This window comes from Pelobates fuscus, chromosome 2 (assembly GCF_036172605.1).
Source record: "Pelobates fuscus isolate aPelFus1 chromosome 2, aPelFus1.pri, whole genome shotgun sequence".
Classification (NCBI taxonomy): domain Eukaryota; kingdom Metazoa; phylum Chordata; class Amphibia; order Anura; family Pelobatidae; genus Pelobates; species Pelobates fuscus.
Window position 1 is genome coordinate 378,213,824 of NC_086318.1, and position 22,672 is coordinate 378,236,495.

At 42.3% G+C, this 22,672-nt stretch overlaps 1 protein-coding gene across 1 annotated transcript in view; it reads right to left on the reverse strand.

Annotated features, from left to right (window-relative positions):
- Positions 1-319: 319 nt before the first annotated feature.
- The window catches only part of PUS10 (pseudouridine synthase 10), an 89,055-nt gene continuing 66,702 nt past the window's right edge, over positions 320-22,672 (reverse strand). The window contains exons 10-18 of the mRNA XM_063441407.1: positions 20,906-20,991; positions 18,569-18,694; positions 15,524-15,580; positions 15,010-15,086; positions 9,646-9,698; positions 9,261-9,378; positions 5,705-5,847; positions 1,346-1,445; positions 320-705 (exon numbers count right to left, since the gene is read on the reverse strand). Coding sequence (XP_063297477.1) covers positions 667-705; positions 1,346-1,445; positions 5,705-5,847; positions 9,261-9,378; positions 9,646-9,698; positions 15,010-15,086; positions 15,524-15,580; positions 18,569-18,694; positions 20,906-20,991 — 799 coding nt within the window. The 3' untranslated portion in view covers positions 320-666. The remainder of the gene's footprint in view (positions 706-1,345; positions 1,446-5,704; positions 5,848-9,260; positions 9,379-9,645; positions 9,699-15,009; positions 15,087-15,523; positions 15,581-18,568; positions 18,695-20,905; positions 20,992-22,672) is intronic.

Genomic DNA, 22,672 nt, shown 5'->3' on the forward strand with positions numbered 1-22,672 from the left:
ATACCTGTGTCAGTGTGTGTGTATCTGCATACGTGTGTGTGTGTGGGTAGAATATTACATAATTATTCACATGTTAGATGTGGGTGTCTGGATTCAGCATAAGTAACATATGGTATCAATGACTCACATGGCTTTCTTTTTCTGCCAATTCTGAAATGTGGTTCTGCACCAATAGGAATCATATACATGTTCTTAATTAGTTGGCTTAACTTCACAAAGACAGAATCAATGTTTAGAACATGAGTCAGATGTATGCATCTCATTTTACAAGTTGCATGCGGGTTAAAAAGCTAAGCACTACAGAGAACCAAAGCAGAAATGTCCAAATTTTGTTTATTCATGTTACATATGAAATGAAACATAATATGGTGAATAAAACCCAACCACAGATTGTAAATAAAAAAAATATATAGATATCCTGGTTTCTAGCATATACACATTGTTAGAAAACACAAAATGTCTCGTATCTGGTAATCCGTGATATTTTGTTTCACAGTAAACCAATAAATCTTTTGTGTCTGCATATTCAGTGGTTAGCAATGTTTTCCAACAGAAGATGAACAAGATTGATGTAATCTTGTTATATTAACAAACGGGCCCAGGTGGGTATTAAATCTAGTTTGTCACAGGTGAGTTTTGGGTAAATATCTCTGTAAACTTTGAAGATCAATCATCCAAAGCTGGAGGCCAGTCGACATCAACAGACTTTGCAAGAGGAAAAAAAACAGAACACAGAAAGCAGAATTAATAATCAGGAAAATGAGTGAATACGATTTAACCCCTTAAGGACACATGACATGTGTGACATGTCATGATTCCCTTTTATTCCAGAAGTTTGGTCCTTAAGGGGTTAAAGGACCATTATGGATTAAGAGGAAGAGGATTCATAATATAATATAATAGAAGTAAAAGGAAATAACAATGAAAAAACAAGGGACGTTAGTATTATATCAATTGAGAAAACTGGTACAAAGTAATATCTGGAATCCACTATAACTGTATAAGGTTTCTAAAGAGTTATATTATACAAAAAGTGGAGCGGATTGTGTAACAAATATGGGATACGTAAGGTTTTAAAACATTATTTTTTTTACACAATCTCATAACTGGCTTCATGCCACATATTTATTTATTATCTTTAAAGGGACACTAACATGTAAATGTGTTAAAGACGTCCAATGTGTTCTGTAATTACATGGTTATAGAACAGTAGCCGTGATATAAGGATACATTTAATATAAAAGTGCCTTCGGGTTTATTGATTACGTGTGTATTATTTATATCGACTAAAAGCAATAGTTGATATAAGTTGATATTATTTTAGACAATATAAAATATGACCTACCTCTACATCTAGCTCAAGGATATCAGCGGTGGTTTTCATTATGGAACCTATATTTGGCTTGGTCCTTCCAAAGTCACCGTGTGCAAATTCCTTTATGTATCTTAATATTGGTTAAAGAGGATATATACCGAACTTGTAATATTTTGATTACTGTATTTGTACATTTAAACTGAAAAATGAATTAAGAGAAAAGAAAAAAAAAAGAGAAGAAAAAAACGCCCTTGCACATTATATCTTGTCCGCATCAAATGCCTTTTAGCCAACAGCCAAGCAAATCGATTGTCCACAATTAATCCGTGGATTAATTCCTGATTCAAGACTCAACAGATAAATCCTAGACAATTAATTTATCTGGATGTGGATTAGAAAGAATCTGATTCGGATGTACTGTTTAAAGCAAACTATTACACATGTCTATTACAAATGTTTTTTTAGGATTATTACACGAGCAAATTTGGGCCATTCGGTGCTTGAGTTACTGTAAGAGATTAACTGTATTCACTATTAGATTTGTAAAGCTATAGTATTAAAGCAGCCATAGGGTGACCATCATAGAAATGTGTACCTCAAGTACCACCTTTTAGGTAGCACTGCTAAAGTACCCATAATGTTAAAAGGGGCATTGTTGGTGGGAGCTGATACTCTTAATAGTTATAATGCATAATTTACATTAAAATGCAAATTACTAATAGAAGAAAAAACAAACAAAAAAATGCTCAACTGAACATCCTTCTCTTGCAACTTTTACAAGAGATCTGATCCACCTCTCCAGAACTAACTCACTGGTTCCTTACCCAGTACTTAAGACACACCATTCTATTGGGCAGACTAGATGGGCCGAATGGTTCTTATCTGCCGTCACATTCTGTGTTTTACCAACAATATCAATATATCCCCAGTGAAACAAAATTGGGCAACACCAAAATCCTGGACAGCTGTTAAGCCTTGATGACTGAGTTGGTAACCACTGGACTAGCGTGTCTCTCCATCCATCAATGGTCTTTGCTGCAAACATATGGACATTTAGCGGATATGCGAATGCAGGGCTGCCATCAGAAATTGTGGGGCCCCTAACACAGCTCAAGGTCTGGGCCCCCGTGTGCCCGCCTCCAAGCCCCGCCTCCAAATCCCACCCACAGGAATACACACACACAGACACAAAAGGACACAGACACAGAAAGATACACACACACACATATAGACACAGATACACACACACACACACTGACGTACATACATACTCACATACTGACACACACACATACATACACACAGACAAACAGACATACATACAAACTGACATACAGACATACACATAAATACCTAACGGCATACATACACATACATACACACACACAGATATATACATACACAGATACATACACACACTGACATACACACACAGACAGACATACACACAGACAGACATTCACACAGACAGACACACACAGACAGACAGACATACACACACACTGACATACACACACACACACACAGACATACACACTGACATACACACACACACACAGACATACAGACATACACACTAACATACAGACATACACACTGACATACATACACAGACACACAGACATACACACAGACACACACACACACACACACACACAGACATACACACAGACAGACATACACACACACACACACTGACATACAGACATACACACAGACAGACATACACACACACACTGACATACAGACACACACACTGACATACAGACATACACACTGACATACACACAGACATACACACACCTCATTTATCAGCCACCCTCCTCTTACCTTTAAGTTGCAGGAGGGTGGCTGGGGATGATGGGAGTGAGCGGATGCCTCTCCTCTCTCCTCTCCTTTGCTCTCCCTCCGCTCTCCTCCCGCGCGCAGTAAGCTGTGAGGAAGTGACCGGACGTCACTTCCTCCCAGCAGCCCTTGCGGTGCTGCCGCAATTTATTTATTTATTTTTTTAAAGGGGCCCGGTCGCGCAATTACCCGGTCGCAGCGCTGACCAGGCCCCTGAAGATATAGGGCCCATCGGGTGGCCCTAAATGCTTGGGCCACCTCATGGGCCCTGGTGCAGATGCACCTACGGCAGTTTTGCTGCTCCATGTGGGGCCCGGGCGGCCGGGCCCCCCAGGGCCGCCGGGCCCCCCAGGGCCGCCGGGCCCGTGACAACCATCATGGTTGTCACCCCCTGATGGCGGCCCTGTGCGAATGGATAACCACTACAAATATTATTTTGGAAGCACGTGCAGAGTGCACTCTTGACCAATTATCGGCATTCATAGAAACATTCAGAGAATAACATTTAAAAAGATATTAGGAAGTAAACATCAGCTTCCATTAACTCACAAGAGAATTATTCATTAAGTTATTTTTAAATAATGCAAATGTGGTGGGGCATAGTCATTTACGATGAGGAATTCAGACTGGGAGATTGTGATAGAAGATCACATTTGTGGTCACATTTTTTCACTTCCACTTGGAAGGATTTGGGTAACTATTCTAGATGCATTTAACCCCTTAAGGTCCAAACTTCGTGAATAAAAGGGAATCATGACATGTCACACGTGTCATGTGTCCTTAAGGGGTTAATTTAAATTTTTTTATACAATTAGCTTTAAAATGTAGCAAAGCTGATCAGATGCCTACAGTGTTCCTTTACGGTAATGTAATTATGTGCGCACACACACGTTACATGCATTGCACATCCTTGCACCTTAAATGTATCTCAGTACACAAATATGTACATTAACCCCTTAAGGACCAAACTTCTGGAATAAAAGGGAATCATGACATGTCACACATGTCATGTGTCCTTAAGGGGTTAAAGGGATACTCTAAACACCAAAACAACTTTAACTTTATGAACCAGTTTTGATGTTTGTTTCATGCTTCTGCAGTCTCAGTGCTCAATCTCTGCCATTTACAAGTTAAATCATGTTTGCTTCTGTTTATGCAGACCTAGTCACACCTGCCCTGGCTGTGACTTACACATCCAACCAGTTTTGTATTTTGGATATGTGCTGCCCTAGGCATGATGGAACTCGGGTACCCCCTAATTTACATTTGCCCCACCCCTTCCTGTCAATGCCACACCTCTTCCTCTCTTCCTGTTAAAGACTAACACACACTCTCAGATACACTGACATACACACACACACACACTGATTTGACACAATCTGACAGACACACACAATCACTGACTCACTCACAGACACACACTGACAGACACACACAATCACTGACATACACACACTGAGACGAAGACACACACACACACACACACACTGACAGGCATACACAATCACTCAGACACACACACACACTGACAGGCATACACAATCACTCAGACACACACACATTCACTGACAGGCACATACTGACAGACACACACAATCACTCAGACACACAGGCTCCCTCACAGACAGACACACACAGGTGCCCTCACAGACACACACAATCACTCAGACACATACTGACAGACATACACTCACTCACAGACACACAATGACAGACATACAGGACACACACACACACACTGCCAGCCAGACACAGACACACACACACTGCCAGCCAGACGTCATATTTTGGCTCCCGGCATCACTCTGCGGCGCGTGAGTGAGCTGAGCAGAGAGATCTCACAAATCAGTGCTCCCTCGCCACCCGCCTTGGAACTCAGCGAAGCCACCTGCCACCAGGCTAACAAGGTATTTGCCTGGGCATTTGGTGGTGGCCTTTTTTGCCGTCCCCTGGAAAGTGCCGCTCAAGGCAAATGCCTTGTTTGCCTCGCGGCAAATACTTCCCTGCATCCAACATGAAAGAAAATCCAATCAGATCTTACAGAACAGTGTGTTTATTTTAAAAGTTCTTATCCTCTGCTCTGTTAATTGAACTGTCCTCAAAAAAGAGACTCCCGCAGACTCTAGCAACCTATTAACAAAGTAGGCCATGAGAAACCCTATATTAAATAAATACATTTTGCAATAAGGGAGGCTTAAAGGGGTATTCCAGGCACAAGTACAACTTTAATACATTTGATATGTATAGGCATCATTATTTGCAGTATTTTTTTTTTTTGCATGCTCAATTTTATTAGTTTTTTTGCACAAAAGAAAAGATAAATGTTTTGCAGAATTACCTTATCTTACTAATCACATAATATGCCCATACATTTTCAGATTCACTAAAATAGATGAAGAATAGACAAGTGTACACTTCATGATACAAAATTTGGCACAATTGCCTATAAATATGAAGAATCAGTGCTCATATATGTACACCAAAGGCACACTATGCCCTTTTAGGCAAAAAATTGCCATCTTATTTACTCTGCAGAAAGGATACGTCCCTGCTTGTGTCTTCAAATAGAGACGAAAGTGGTGTTCATCCACAGGCTCTGTTCTCATTGTGTGGATGATACGAGCCCTTGAAGCCAGAGGGCGGCGATGAAGAACCCGTAGAGGTGTTTTCTGTGCAATCTTCAATTCCTGTAATAGTCAAACTATGTCACAAAAACTCGTGCAAAGAAAAAAAATTGCAAAAGAAAATATAAAATCAAGTAAAAAAATAAATATTATAAGGGTTTTAAAACATATTTGCTCATTTTTTTTTTATGAAAACGCATATAAAGCTTTCCAGTATAACATTGCATTGCATGTCTCTGTAAGCAATCTGTCAAGCACTATAGACAAAAATAATATATTTTTTAAAAGATCTCTCATGGAATATATGGGTAGCAAAAAAAGTGAAATACCAGCATTAACCCCTTAAGGACACATGACATGTCTGACATGTCATGATTCCCTTTTATTCCAGAAGTTTGGTCCTTAAGGGGTTAAGGTGATTTTGTCTAAAATACATGTTCTGTATCCCAGGCAGAAACTGGAGATTTCTCTCTACCAAACAAATTTAACTACAACAAACAAAAGAAAGGGATAGTTTTACAAAAAGCTAAAAGATCAACACGTTTATACTATACCGGTATGTATAGAAATATGTTTAATGCTTTACAAAAAACATAAAATATACTTTAAACTCTTAAGAACCAATGATATCGTATATATAACCAACCACCCTTTAAGGATTCTATATCAAAACAGAGAGTCCTACTCATTTAATAAATACAGGGCTGTGTAGAGCTGCAAATGTTAAATAAACATAACCAGGGCCGGCCTTAGGCATTTAGACGCCCTGTGCGAAAAATCTTCACAGCGCCCCCCCCCCCCCCCGTCATCCATGTATGCTGTAATGTTTGTGTTGTCTGTGTATGTGATAGTAGGTGACTGTGTGTGATATGTATGCTATGTGTGATATTTGTAATGGGTGTATTAACAGTGTGTGATATGCGTGTATTGGTTGTATGTGACACACACACACACACACACACACACACAGAGTCAGACGGCCATACACACACACACAGGAAGACATCCACACACACACACAGGCAGACAGTCATACACACACACACACACACACACACAAAGGCAGACAGTCTCACACACACACACACAGGCAGACAGTCAGTCATACACACAGACACAGACAGTAATACACACAGACACACACAGAGGCAGACAGTCATACACACACACAGACACGCAGACAGTCATACACACAGACACACGGAGACAGTCATACACACAGGCAGTCATACACACAGAAGCAGTCATACACACAGAAGCAGTCATACACACAATCACACACACAGAGGCAGACAGTAATACACACAGACACACACAGAGGCAGACAGTAATACACACAGACACACAGTGGCAGACAGTAATACACACAGACACAGTGGCAGACAGTCATACAGACACACACATGCAGATAGTCATACACACAGAGGCAGACAGTCATACACACACACACACACACACACACACACACACACAGGCAGACAGTCTCACACAGACACACACAGGCAGACAGTCAGTCATACACACAGACACAGACCGTAATACACACAGACACACACAGAGGCAGACAGTAATACACACAGACACACACAGTCATACACACAGACACACAGAGGCAGACAGTCATACACACACACAGAGGCAGACAGTCATATACACACACACACACACACACACACACACACACACACAGGCAGACAGTCTCACACAGACACACACAGGCAGACAGTCAGTCATACACACAGACACAGACAGTAATACACACAGACACACACAGAGGCAGACAGTAATACACACAGACACACACAGTCATACACACAGACACACACAGAGGCAGACAGTCATACACACACACAGAGGCAGTAATACACACACAGAGGCAGACAGTCATACACACACAGGCAGACAGTCATACACACAGACACACACAGAGGCAGACAGTCATACACACACACACACACACAGAGGCAGTAATACACACACAGAGGCAGACAGTCATACACACACACACACAGAGGCAGTAATACACACAGGCAGACAGTCATACACACAGACACACAGAGGCAGGCAGTCATACACACACAGACAGTAATACACACACACAGGCAGACAGTCATACACACACACACAGACAGTAATACACACACACACACAGAGGCAGTAATACACACAGGCAGACAGTCATACACACAGACACACAGAGGCAGACAGTCATACACACAGACAGTAATACACACAGGCAGAGAGTCATACACACACACACACAGACAGTAATACACACAGACACACAGAGGCAGACAGTCATACACACACAGACAGTAATACACACAGGCAGAGAGTCACACTCACCTGACAATCACACAGTTACCTGTGGAGTTCATTGTGGAGGCAGTGCAGCTCCTGGTGACTGTTTGGTGGGGAAGCAGGGAATCCTTCCTGCTTCCCCTGCAGCAGTTTTCCGGCGCTTTTAGCTCCGCCCCCGCCGCACGGTAAGCTCCGCCCCCGCTGCAAATTTAAAAAAAAAAAAAAAATTTTTTTTTTTTTTTAAATCCCGGCCGGCTGTGCGGCTGCACGGCGCCCCCTGCTCCATGGCGCCCTGTGCGGCCGCACAGCTCGCACACCCCTAAGGCCGGCCCTGAACATAACATTCCATACTAGCAAAGGGGAATGTAAATGATCTTTAGAGGGACACTATAGTCACCGAAACAACTAGCTTAATAAAGAAGTTTTGGTGTATAGATCATGCCACTGCAGTCTCACCACCCAATTCTCTACGATTTAGGAGTTAAATCACATTGTTTATGCAGCCCTAGTCACATCTCCCTGCATGTGACTTACAAAACATTCCTAATCACTTCCTGTAAAGTGTCATCTAATGTTTAAACTTCCTTTATTGCAAATTCTGTTTAATTTAGAATTCTGCTATTAATAGTTTACTAGTCCCAGCAGGAGCCTTCTGTATGTAGTTTAAGTTCAATTTATAGAGCAGCAGATAAATAAACTTTTATAAATTACATCTGAACAAAAATGAAACCATTCTTTCCCCACAGACTGTGTGAGTCACAGCACGGGGAGGTGTGGCTAGGGCTGCAAAAACAGAAACAAAAGTGATTTAACTTCAAAATGGCAGTGAATTGAGCAGTGAGACTTCAGAGGCATGGTCTATTCAACAAAACTGCTTCATTAAGCTAAACTTGTTTTGGTGACTACAATGTCTCTTTATGGGTTAAACTATCAGTAAATCTGTGTGAAGCTTTGTGTGAGAACTTTAATCTCACACAAAGGAGGCTGCTGGCACTCAACAGAGCAGGACACAAGAATGTCTATAGTAAACACACTCTGGTTCTGATACCAAGATTCCAAAATTATTAGTTAATGTCAGGAAGTGTGCAGGGAAACTGTGTGAGTCACAGTCAGGAAAGGTGTGGCTAGGATTTTAGCAATAAACTACTGAACAGACTGTTGCATTTATAATAAACCTCTGTATTATCCAGCAGTTGGAGATCTTCCTTCTGGATCACTTTCTCTGTCCATATTAGTGCGCTGTAGCACTTTGTCTTCTCCTCTTCCCCTTCTTTCATGTGTGCCATTGCCTCCCTGAAACAAAGCAGAACAAGGGACATAACGGATCACATACGCAGCACGTAATCATCTCCTTTAACAAATGGTGTAAACCATGTAATCTGAAGTCAACTCTCTTGTTGTTGGTGAATTACAAGAACCATGATTCTCAGCGATACTTTTCATAATATAAGGAAGGGTGAGAATAGTGCAGTAACATAACAGTAGTTTAACAGCTGCAGAGCTACATCTTTCTTAATGCTTGTTCTGGCATTTAGAAGGTCACAGAGTTTAGTCACTCACCTGGTCACAATTTGTAAGTCACGAACTTTGATTTTGTCGGAGCTGTTTATTTTCTATAATATTAGAAAAGATTGTTAGTACAACATAGCAGTGGGAACAGAAAACGAACTTGAATGTCAATGTCTGTTTATCACAACTACAAAGAACCTAAAAGGGTAACAAAATAACACAACCACAAAAGTGCATATTGGTGATTAAGGTACTATCACACAATGGGTGCAGTTAAAGACCTATTTATGCCAGGGTGGTACAAGCTAGATAGCAGTAGGTGTTATAACTAAATTAATGTTCATAGAAATTACACCTGGCAGCTATTGCTACCGCCCTGTGCCACGCCAGCACTGAATCCAGGTGGCAAATTAACCACTGACTGTCAGAACCTCGTGTAAGGGTGAATACGTTTGTATTGGTTTAGAAAAATACCGCTGTCTCATAAGAGTTTTTGCCTTTTAGCGGAACAACCCCATGTGTTCCCTGTTAAGGGTTAATAAATGTGTACAGGGGGGCTTGCCCTGCACCTTGAAGGGAGCAGACCAATGTGGGACTAGCTCTGTTCATGGCCGGCTGAAATAAGCAAAGAAAACGCTCGACCCAGACATAAATCACGGCGATAAAGCCATGTCTCAAAAACTGCCGCCAAACAGATAAAACGGAAAAATCTAACTTCTTTGGAGTCCGAATGGGCACATCCAAGCAGACCCTTCAGCGGGAGGAAAGCCAAGATGGTGCTGATGCAGACTTACCCAAAATTCCAGACTCCAAGGAAGAAGACATGACGAGCACTTTGGGGGTGTTACAGTCCATGACGGACACCCTTTCGGCGAAGATCCAGTTAACCCTGCAGTCCACCTTGTGGGAGATAAGATCCGAAATCCACGAGCTTGGCGCCAGAACAGCCTCAATGGAGGGAAAGATGGGCGACCATGCCGAGGTCCACAACGACCTGGTCTTCCGGGTGGAAAGCCTCAAGGCACAACTCGAAGCCTATGACTCGAGGCTCGCTGATATGAAGGATAAAAGGCGAAGAAACAATCTCTGCTTGGTGGGCATCAAAGAAGAAATTGGGCCGGCTGACCTTCAGGCAAATGTCACAGACCTACTCAAGGCCCTCCAACCGGATTTACATGTAGACATGCTTCTCACAGACAGAGTGCATCGGGTCCAAAAGCCAAAGTCTGTACCGGCGGAAGCCTCCAGAGATACACTGGTACGGTTGCACTATTATCACATAAAAGGCGCTATCCTGAGTACAAGGAGAAATACTAAGGACTTAAGAACCACATACACCGGCATCCTGATTTTCGCGGACATCTCGGCCATCACGCTCCAGAAGAGACAGGCCTTTTCCAGCATCACCAGTCTACTAAGATCACACCACCTGCCCTACCACTGGGTATTCCCGGTCAGGCTGCTGATCCACAGAAAGGGCAAGACTATCGCTCATGTACTCCAACAACCCCAAACAAGTGTTGGAGGTGTCCGTCAGGTGTCGGCATGATGTTGCATGTATGGTGGACCTTTTGGGGTTTGCTCGAGAGGGATCTCTCTGACCTTCTGCAGATCCCCCAGCACCTTACACCGGAAGTATGCCAATTGTTCACAGACATGAATCAGGACTCTCCAGAGTGCACTCTAAACGACAAATTCCAGGTACTTATCGCAGCAAACACCCTGATAGCACACGCCTGGAAGATGCCTCAAACACCAAACAGAAAGGCACACTCAGATCACCACAAATTGGGACTATGAAACTATGTCACATAACCATATGACTCCCAACAGCGCTACTATAGAAGTCAGGAAACTATGGCAAAAGAACGCATCTAGTTAGCAAACCGGGTTGAATTTATTTTTCTTTTATGGAAAAAAAAGGGGGAAGAAGGGAACAGAACACCCTTGTCTTGGGGGCTGAGATGCCCATTAGATTCCATACAAACATATATATGAGACCTGCTCTACCAAAGGTTAGCAAGGTGGGAGGAGTACCATGAGCACTGCGCAGAAGATCCCCCTAACCTCCCTTTTCATTCTTCAAGCAGCACACTGTTGCGCAGAAAAAGGCTGAGGGAGCAGATAGGCACTAGTGGGAACACTACCCTCTCACCCTAGACCCACTCACGGGACATGATAACATACCGAACCGTACCTTAGCTGCAGGGGCTACCACTGGAAATATATTCACCAATAGGGTACAAGACAAAAGATGGAGCAATCTGGGAAGGTCCGATAACGGACAGGGTATGTCACATCTGACTCTTGTCACATCTGAATCATACAGCAACTCCATAACAACTGAATAACATTTATGTAGAACTGTTACAGTGCTTGTATAGAGAACCACTTGTAAGAAATGTATGGAAATGTATAATTGATACTGTGCCATCATGTCGAATGCTTACATTGATGCTGCTCACTCCCCAAACAAAAAATCCTAATAAAAATTGTCAAATTTAAAAAACAAAATAAGTGTGTACAGTGATTATTTTGTATGGTAGTAATATTGGAGCCCACGGGGTAACTTCATGGCCAACTTCTATGCTCTGCAACCCCCTTCCGGGTGCCGTGGTACAGAGTGATAACTAGGAGTCTGCTTCTTCTTACAGTGTACCCCCGAGGAGGAATCAGGAAGGAATCTGTGCTAGCCAGTTACTCTGCTTCCCTGCCATTAGACACTAGGGACCGTTTGCCCCTTCACACTACTGGAACAACTGAAGCAAGATGCAGATATTGGTTTGAATATATTCTATATATGTGTATGTATGTGACTGTCTTTCTCTATGTATGTGACTGACTGTATGTGTATTTATGTATGTGATTGTGAGTCTGTTTAACTTAGTGTGCCTGATAATATGTGTCTATGTGAATGTGACCGCATGTATCCAGGTATGTAGGGGACATGTATGTATGCACAGTGAAGGTCTAGTTGTAAGTTAGAGAGACTTGGTTGGGCCTAGAGCAGCCATAAATCTAAACAAAGTACTGAGTGTGGTGCCCTGGCTTTCTGTTAAACTGTTCTAAAAAGGGTGACAAAATCCAGGGCTTTGCCACAACCTATTACCTGTCCCTTTTCTGTTGCTTATCTATTGCAGAGGATCACTTCCACTTTATCCATTCAAGGCATGAATAAAATGTAAAAAAAACTGCGACAGATCAGCCCATCTCTCTCAGTCCATCACTTCCATCCAAGGTAATGTAGAAGTGTTTTAGTAAATTTTGCATTTAGCAGGAGAGGTGCAAGGTTATAGAAGCAGTAAATATATGAGCAGCCCCATGAACAATGCTTTAACCCCTTAAGGACACATGACGTGTGACATGTCATGATTCCCCTTTATTCCAGAAGTTTGGTCTTTAAGGGGTTAAAGACACTGTCTACATAAAATGACCTATTTAATAAAATTATTAAGATAATGCATTCAAAATGCCAAAAAATACAAAAATGTAAAAGTTACGTAGCGTTTAAAGTTTTACTTGATGCACTGCTTGGTGGTTCTTAAAGCAGCATTCTAAGCTGTATGACTAAAAGTGGCTTATATCATTTGTAAAGGGCTATAAAACATGGGCTGAGTGGGCTCAGGCAATTATGTCTCTGATTTTATATAAATACTGATTGTTTTTTTTTTTTTGTTTTTGTTTTTTAAATAAAGAAACACACACTAAAAATAAAACTGTAGCCTAACATATTGCATGTAACATGTGGATACCTTTATTCTTCATAAATACTACAGGCTTCTGTTACACTCAGTAGAAACGCAGAGCCATCATTTTTCAACAAAACAAAAACTACACACAGAGTCAGCTGAAAATCAGATAACGGCAATGTCATACTATGTTCGTGCTAAATTGTAATATTTTTAATTTTCTCAAAACAGGGACTCCAGCTGGCAGGCTGTGAAAAATTGCACTAATCTCCAACATTTCCCGTAAAACACATTGTATCACTAAAGCTTTCATACTTGCTAGTGACCTTTGCCCAGTTTATATATCTGTATAGGATCAGGCTGGTCACATGGATATATATTGACAGCCATATGTCTTATGTTTGGATTATTCTTCCTCTTTCATTATCACGGATACTTCAGAGATAAGCAAGCTCCCACTTCTATGCAGTACTATTTCCATAATAGTATACAAAATAGGGTGCGCCACTAACCGGTTTATAATTTATTAGTGAAAAGAAACCATGGAATATAGTCCAAAATTTCTCCAACTGATCTCCCTTGCTACAGACCTTGATCTGTGGGTACATGAAAAAAAACAAAAAAACAGAGAGGAACCAATGGTGCAATATTTCTCAAAAAGTGAAAAACACACAATGAAATATAGTGCCAACTCACATGGTATGGAGCTTCAAAGAAGCTCCAGTGACCATAGCATACAGTGGTATAACCCCTACTACTGGATATGGACTTTGTAAACGTAGCTCCAGTGATTTTCAGTGAAGAATATGAATAATATAACAGAAGTTCTTTGATGCTCCATACCATGTGAGTGGGCATTTGTACATTTAGTTTGTTTCTCTCTCTATTTTAATTGTGCACCCATGAGAAAGGATCAAGGTCTATAGATGAGTTGGAGAAATGTTGGAGTGTATTTTGTGGATTTTAATACAATCCTAGCACTAGTAAATATAAACCTGTTTGTTGGCACAGTCTGTTTTGTGGTACTGTTATCTGCTTATTTTGGGTGCTGAAGTGGTCTGAATCTGCTTTGCGTATATTCCCCCATACTACTTCCATAATGCCTAAGCAGCCCCTCTGAGAACTAGTCATTAAAGCGGCACTGTCACCCCCTGCACTCCCACAAAATGATAAAATCGTTAGGAAATACTCATTCTGACTGTTGTAATTCCACTGAAATATCAACCCAGTCAAAAGATATACTGAGGCTGCAGGAAATTGGCTCTAACTGGGATACAGCCTAGTCGCGCATGCAGAATAGGACCGTCCAGAAGACAACGTTGGTGTCCACGAGGGACAGGCTTAAGTTAAACGTACCTTTGCCTGCCCCCCTGGCCAATAGACCCTCAGCGGCGATGTCATTGTCAGGGGTCTTTACAAGTTATGCAAAGTCTCCTGCTTTAAAGGGCAAGTTGGCCTGACAGCACTTACTCGGTTATGTCCCTCTGAAACAATGTTACTTTAATTACCAACCATAACAGCCGTAGATAGGAATCTTCACAAAGATATAAGCAGTTTCTGAATGTGACAGCTGTGCATCATGAGTTTTGTAATTTAACAACAACTAACAAAAACCTTTGATTTAAATGGTAATGGTCAATATGTGTATCTCAAGCCAAAAATGAACATAAGCTGGAACTGGTCTGAAAGTGTCAGTAATATAAGATAACACTTGCATGGTGGTTACCTGCTGTAGCTCCTTCATGTCTTGCACAGTGAGCTGTACTCTGTGAGGATTCACAAGTTCAATTGCAAAAGGTCTCCCTAGAAAAAGAGAGATTAAAACGTGTGTGAGCTTTTTGTAGCTCTATATGTAGCAGTGATGGCTAACTGTGGCATCACTGCTATACAGTGGATTTTACAACGTTCACTCAGTAACTACCATAAAGAAGTTTGCTCCATATCACAAAATTCCTTCCTCATCAGGATACCCAAGAGCCCTCCTTTACTTCAAAGTACAGCTGAGATTATATAACCCCCTCCAGCTTCAATTCCCATATGTCTAGAGTAACTTTGCTCTACTATATGTGAGTATTTTTTACAAAATATATATGAATAGTATTTACATACAATATATGTATGCGTAGTGCAGAATAATAAAATGATTTTATCCTCTCGTACTGTTCATTGCTTAACAAGAGAAGTATGTCTCACGAGAACTGTAATGTCTGGAAGTTACATTTAACTGGTGAGTACAGTACCTTTTCCTAATGTTCGAACATCAACATCTTCTCGTCCAGAGGATGAAAAATTAAAGCCTATGAGAGATACAAATTCAGAATATTGTTATACCGTATATAGATTAATTCACGATATCAAAACATTTACCGTATTTTTCGCTCCATAAGACGCACCTCACCATAAGACGCACCTAGTTTTTAGAGGAAGAAACCCAGAAAAAAAATATTCAGAACAAACTGTCCCATAGTGTTTCTTACTATGGGATAGTTTGTACAGAATATTTTTTTTCTCCCCTGTCCCATAGTGTCCCCCCCTTCCATAGTCTTCTCCTCTCTCCCATAGTCTTCACCCACCCCCTCCCCATAGACTTCATCCACCCCCTTCCCCATAGTCTTCACCCACCCCCTCCCCATAGTCTTCACCCACCCCCTCCCCATAGTCTTCACCCACCCCCTCCCCATAGACTTCACCCACCCCCTCCCCATAGTCTTCACCCACCCCCTCCCCATAGTCTTCACCCACCCCCTCCCCATAGTCTTCATCCCCCCCCCCCATAGACTTCATCCCCCCCCTCCCCATAGACTTCATCCCCCCCCTCCCCATAGACTTCATCCCCCCCCTCCCCATAGACTTCATCCCCCCTCCTCCCCATAGACTTCATCCCCCCCCCTCCCCATAGACTTCATCCCCCCCTCCCCATAGACTTCCATCCCCCCCTCCCCATAGACTTCCATCCCCACCCTCCCCATAGACTTCCATCCCCACCCCTCCCCATAGACTTCCATCCCCACCCCTCCCCATAGACTTCCATCCCCACCCCTCCCCATAGACTTCCATCCCCCCCCTCCCCATAGACTTCATCCCCCTCCCTCCCCATAGACTTCATCCCCCTCCCTCCCCATAGACTTCATCCCCCTCCCTCCCCATAGACTTCATCCCCCTCCCTCCCCATAGACTTCATCCCCCTCCCTCCCCATAGACTTCATCCCCCTCCCTCCCCATAGACTTCATCCCCCTCCCTCCTCATAGACTTCATCCCCCTCCCTCCCCATAGACTTCATCCCCCTCCCATACTGTCCCCCTCCCCTTGTCCTATAATTACTTACCTGTCTTGCAGCGTTGGCCGGCAGCACAGGGCGCACCGCGGTAGTGGAACTTGAATTTCATGTTCCGGTTTCCGGCGGGACTGAAAGGAAGTGCGCACTCAGCTTGTGCGCACTTCCTTTCAGTCCCGCCGGAAACCGGAACATGAAATTCAAGTTCCACTACCGCGGTGCGCCCTGTGCTGCCGGCCAACGCTGCAAGACAGGTAAGTAAAGCATCATATTCGCTCCATAAGACGCACAGACATTTCCCCTCACTTTTGAGGGGAAAAAAAGTGCGTCTTATGGAGCGAAAAATACGGTATTTAAAAAAAAAAACAAAAAAAAAACAAAACCCACAACTACAAAGAATTGCATTTACTTCCATAATAGAATATACTGAGACTTCAATGTAAAGGAAAAGTGTATTTCTGCCGTTCTTTATAAAGCCACTACAGGTAAACTTGACCATATGAGGATGTGGTCAGCTGATCAGTCTAAACAGCGTCTGTGGAATTAATGATGGAATGGACTAACAGAACAAATTGCTACAGTGTCAACTACCATTATCTAAATGACACAAGCTGTAGACGTTAAAAGGACACTATAGTCACCAAAACAACTTTAGCTTAATAAAGCATTTTTTTTGTATAGATTATGCCCCTGTAGTCTCACTGCTCAATTCTCTGCTATTTAGTAGTTCACTTTTGTTTCTGTTTTGGTTGTGTGATTGACACAGCCTGCATGAAAACAAAATGGTTTCACTTTCAATCAAATGTAACTTACTTTAAAAGTTTTTAGCTCCTGCTCTGTAAAGGAGGCTCTTGCAGGGTCTAGCTGGCTATTAATAATACAGGAAATACCAATTCCGAATTAAACAAAATTTGAGGTAAAGTCTTTCTGCTTCCCTCAAACAAGCCTTTTTTTTTTTTAAAGATCTCTGGGGAGGGGCGACAGAAATTAATGCCTTGTTATGTTATGCCTTGGCTGCGCCTAGTGGCGTAACTACCATGGTCACAGGGGTCACAGCTGCGACTGGGCCCATCACTCCAGAGGGCACGGCCGCAGTTGCATCCTGTGGGCCACCATAACAGTGTGCAGTCACAGGTTGACCGGCAGGAGGGGAGTGCTATGCTGGTCCCCTCCTGCCACCGTGTGTAGCATGGCCAAGCGTTTTGCGGTCTGACAGGAAGTGTCATAGACACACGGAGGTGCTGGGGGAGAGAATGAGACACATGGAGGTTCTGGTGGAAAAATGAGACACATGGAGGGGCTGGGTTGAGGAATGAGACACATGGAGGGGCTGGGTTGAGGAATGAGACACATGGAGGGGCTGGGTTGAGGAATGAGACACATGGAGGGGCTGGGTTGAGGAATGAGACACATGGAGGGGCTGGGTTGAGGAATGAGACACATGGAGGGGGCTGGGTTGAGGAATGAGACACATGGAGGGGCTGGGTTGAGGAATGAGACACGTGGAGGGGCTGGGTTGAGGAATGAGACACGTGGAGGGGCTGGGTTGAGGAATGAGGCACATGGAGGGGCTGGGTTGAGGAATGAGGCACATGGAGGGGCTGGGGTGGGGAATGAGACACATAGAGGGGCTGGGGTGGGGAATGAGACACATGGAGGAGCTGGAGGGATGAGACACATGGAAGGGGTTGGTGGGAAGGGAATGAGACACATGGAAGGTGGGGGGGGGGGGCGCAGAGCAATTTTAGCACTGTGGCCCGGTAGTTATGCCTCTGGCTGTGCCTTACAAGAACTGGACTTTGAAATCAGTAAGGTAATTATTTTATTTAAAAATATCTAAAAAAAAAAAATAATAATAATCTTAAATCAGATGGAAAAACATTACAACATAATTGTGATTTACACTGCTATATTGAATGGTGATTTTTTTTTTTAGACATGGGGCAGTTCAGCTTTAAATGATTAAGTATTACTTTGGTTACTGCTTTAGTCAATGGTGTAGGTACTTACTTTCCGCTTTAAATACTGCCATTAAGTGTTCAGTTATCAACTCCTCCACAGACGATTCCATTTTCCTTTCACCATCAATTACCCATGGTGTTTGCGGTAAATCTCTGGAGTATTTATTGTATCTACCTGCAACAAAGGATCGCATTTCAAAACAATTGATAATATATTGGTCCTAAAGCAGAGACTAAATACTAGGGAACTAATCAAACGTATCCACATGCATGAACGTTTTATGCATTAATGTAAACTGTCAGGCTTTCAAAATGACTCCAATGTTAGGCCACAATAGCCAAATTAACGTAAACTCTCCAAGTCAGCTAATGGTTTTAAGCTGGCTGTTTTGGCCTAAAACTTTAAATGCTCTTCACATTCCCAACACTATACACTTTAGTGAATAACACTATCAGTGTGAAGATTTTCATTATTTTGAATTACTTTTAACTGAACAGGCTTTACAGCAGGGGTAAGGAAAGGTGTAGCTCCATAGCTAATGGTTGCCCTAGAATGTACGGGGAACTACAACAATCCAAGCCTTCCTGTCCCCTGAGTCACACACCATTGTACACCAACTGCTTCCCATTCAATCTCCCCTTGTCTTTCTAACCATCACCTATCCTTTCCCTCCATTCACCATCTAGAATCTCCTGCCATCCCTTTCCCTCTATTGTATGTAATATCCAGAGCACTTTAATCAACATTCTTAGCTTTCTTCAAAGGTTGTGAGCGCGACTGGGCCCTGGTTGCGTCGCATCTCACAGGGTTTCCTGCAGCGGCAGAACTACCAGTCCACCAGGTGGGCTTATACTTCTGTGTCCTAGTGGAGCCCTGAAGCCCTTTAATAGCATTCCAGACCGGGCCCCTGTCAGATCATTAGTCCCCCCTCCCCCTCTCCCCCCCCCCTCTCCCAGCCTGCTGGGAGGAATTAAGTTCTGGTCACTCCCTAACATCTTGCAGAAAGATGCGCGGGGAAGTGAGGAGGAGGCACAGAGAAGAGTGGAAGAGGGACTAAGAAAGCCTGGAGCCTCACACTCCCATGAGCTTTAGCCAGCTCCCACATCCTTCAGAAGAATGCCACTCAACCCCAGGAAAGCCATCTTCCTACACCCAAACTATATGGAAACATGTAGATTTTAACTTACAAATATGTGTGTGTCAGTCTGCATGTATATTTGTATAACTGTGTCGATGTGTTTTGTCTGTGTGGCAGTGCATGCATTCCATGCTTCAAACGCCAACACTATACTCAAATACCCCTTCATTTAAACATCCACACAAACACAGCTCTGCATTCAAAAATCAACACTGCACACAAATACGCCTGTGCATTCAACCACCAACACTGCACACAAATACATTGCTGCATTCAAATGCCGACATTGCGCACAGATACACCCCTGCATTCAAACACCAATACTGCACACAAATACACCCCTGCATTCAAACACCAATACTGCACACAAATATACCCCTGCATTCAAAAACACCTCTTCATTCAAACTCCAACACTACATACAAATACACCCCTGCATTCAAACTCCAACACTACATACAAATACACCGTTACATTCAAAGGCAAACACTACACACAAATACATCTCTGCCTTCAAATTGCAACAGTACATACAAAACCAGAACTGCATTGAAATCGCCAACACTAAACACAAATACATCCCTTTATTCATTCACACACACACACACACACACACACACACACACACACACACACACACTCCATACAAAAACAGGTTTACATGTAAACAAAGTTACTGCTCGCGAATATCATCTTGGACAAATGGTAGACACCCATCAGGGAATTGTGGATGTTGCAGGTGAGTTGATTATCAAACTTTTGGACTCCCTTGTGCTAGAGGGAGCACTAGGGCTCTCTCTAGGTTTTTTTCTGCCACTGCTATGGTCAACTGTTATTCATAAGTAAAAAGCAATCCTACTTGGCACTGATGTACAACAGATGTATAAAATGTCTGACAAAAACACAGGTTTAACAGAAATAAGATATCATTAAAAATCTTGACTCTTCATTAAAAAAAAAAGCGTTTGATTCCAGAAAAATCCCCCTAAACGTTTTCTCCCCGCCCCCCCCAACCCCAAAAGAGTTTTAAAAATCAAAAAACTCCTTTCAATTAAAAAAACCTTCAGAGATGGTTTTAAAACTTACCCAAATTTAAAAAGCGGTACAGTCTCTAACAGCTATCCAAGTTTAAATGAAAATAAAAAATATATTTTATTCCACTCTAATTGCGTGCACGATATCTAAATGTTTAAATAAGACTATGTACTAAATAAGAAAGTGATTATGGATGCAGAAATATACAATACCAGCAACAAAAAGAGATGCATGACTGCACTGAATGTCCACAACTTCACAAACCGTCCCTGGACATTGAGGAGGGTATGAAAATGAACTAGAAAAAATGGACAAGCAAATCAATAAAAATAATGGAAACTCTAGAGTACAATCTCACATTATCACATTTTCTATAGGCAAATTTTAAAATCATATTGTGTAGTTAAATCTGGAATGTGCACCACAAAATCACATTTATAAGGGACACTATAGTCACCAGAACAACTACAGCTTAATGTAGTTGTTCTGGTGAGTATAATAGCTCCCTTCAGGCTTTTTCATGTAAACACTGTCTTTTCAGAGAAATGGCAGTGTTTACATTGCCCCTAGGGACACCTCCAAGTGGGCACTCCTCAGATGGCCACTGGAGGGGCTTCCTGGCTCTGGGTTGCACAGTAAGCAGCCCTACCGTTCAGTGTCCCCATGCTCTGCATGGAAACACTGAATTTTCTTCATAGAGATGCATTGATTCAATGCATCTCAATGAGCCGGTCCTGTTTGGCCAAAATGGCATTTGGTCCCGCCCTATGCCGATTTTAGACAATCCAATGCTTTCCCAATTTTGACGATGTCACAAAGGGGGCGGAGCCAGCACCAACAGACCTGCGCAGCACTACAGTGTCAGGAATACATGTTGGTGTTCCTGACCCTATAGTGATCCTTTAATTCTGGGGGGGGGGGAGGGGGGAAGTATTGTAACAGCTGTTAAAAGAACTGAATAATTTAGGAATATAAGATGTCCACAGCAGTATTAAAGGAACATTCGAAGCACCATAACCACACTGTAGTGCTTATGGAACTAGGATTGTCTTGGTGAGCCCTTCCTCTCCCCTCCCCCGGGCTCCAGTGTAACTAGTCAAACCATTTGCTAAAGGTTCGAAAAATAACCTGAGGAGTGCCAGGTGCAGGTTAACTCCTCCGTGAGGGACAAAAGCTCTCTGCAGACTGCATTGACCTACTATTAGCATTACAGGGCTGTAGGGCTTAGCTCATTGATTAACAGAGATCACATGATGCTCTAGGCCAAAGAGCTTGCCCAGAGCTAATGGATGCTCCATGCAGGAGCTTCCGGCTCTCAATAGAGCAAGTGACCAAAACCCAGCAAACCCCAGGTAGGTTGTCAAATCATAAGTAAACTTTTGACTACTTATATTGGGGAGCCATAACCAGTACAACTTTCTGTATTGGTTATGCTGATTTGCATGCTCCTTTAAGGAGCTTTTTACAGGTAACTGAGGGGTTTAAAATCTGGTCCCTGTTCTCAAAGAACACCTCTCGGAATGAAATCCATCACATCATAGATCACACTAACTTAATCCTGGAAGTAAGGAACTGAAAGCGCGAATCTAAAAACATATTTAGGATATTCAGCCAACAGCATGCCAGAATGTAGAAGAAGGGGGTAGTAAAATTAGCAACAAATGTAGGAATTACAAAACAAAATATTGAGAGATTGCCTAATAATGTTATTTCCATGACCATCGTGGTTTGTTAATATTTCGATTGAGGGTATAATTCAAGACAGTTATAAAAGGAAGTCTATAAATTCCAGCAATGTGATCATAAACACATCCAATATACTTATATACAATATAAATATGGGATGTTTTTTATCATCATTAAACATCCTCTTGATTGTGGTAGATGTTTCAATTGTGTTGTAATAGAATGTTTAGGAAATGATAGAGTTAGTAGTGGATATGTTGTAATGTTTACCATAAAACTGGAGTCTTATTCTG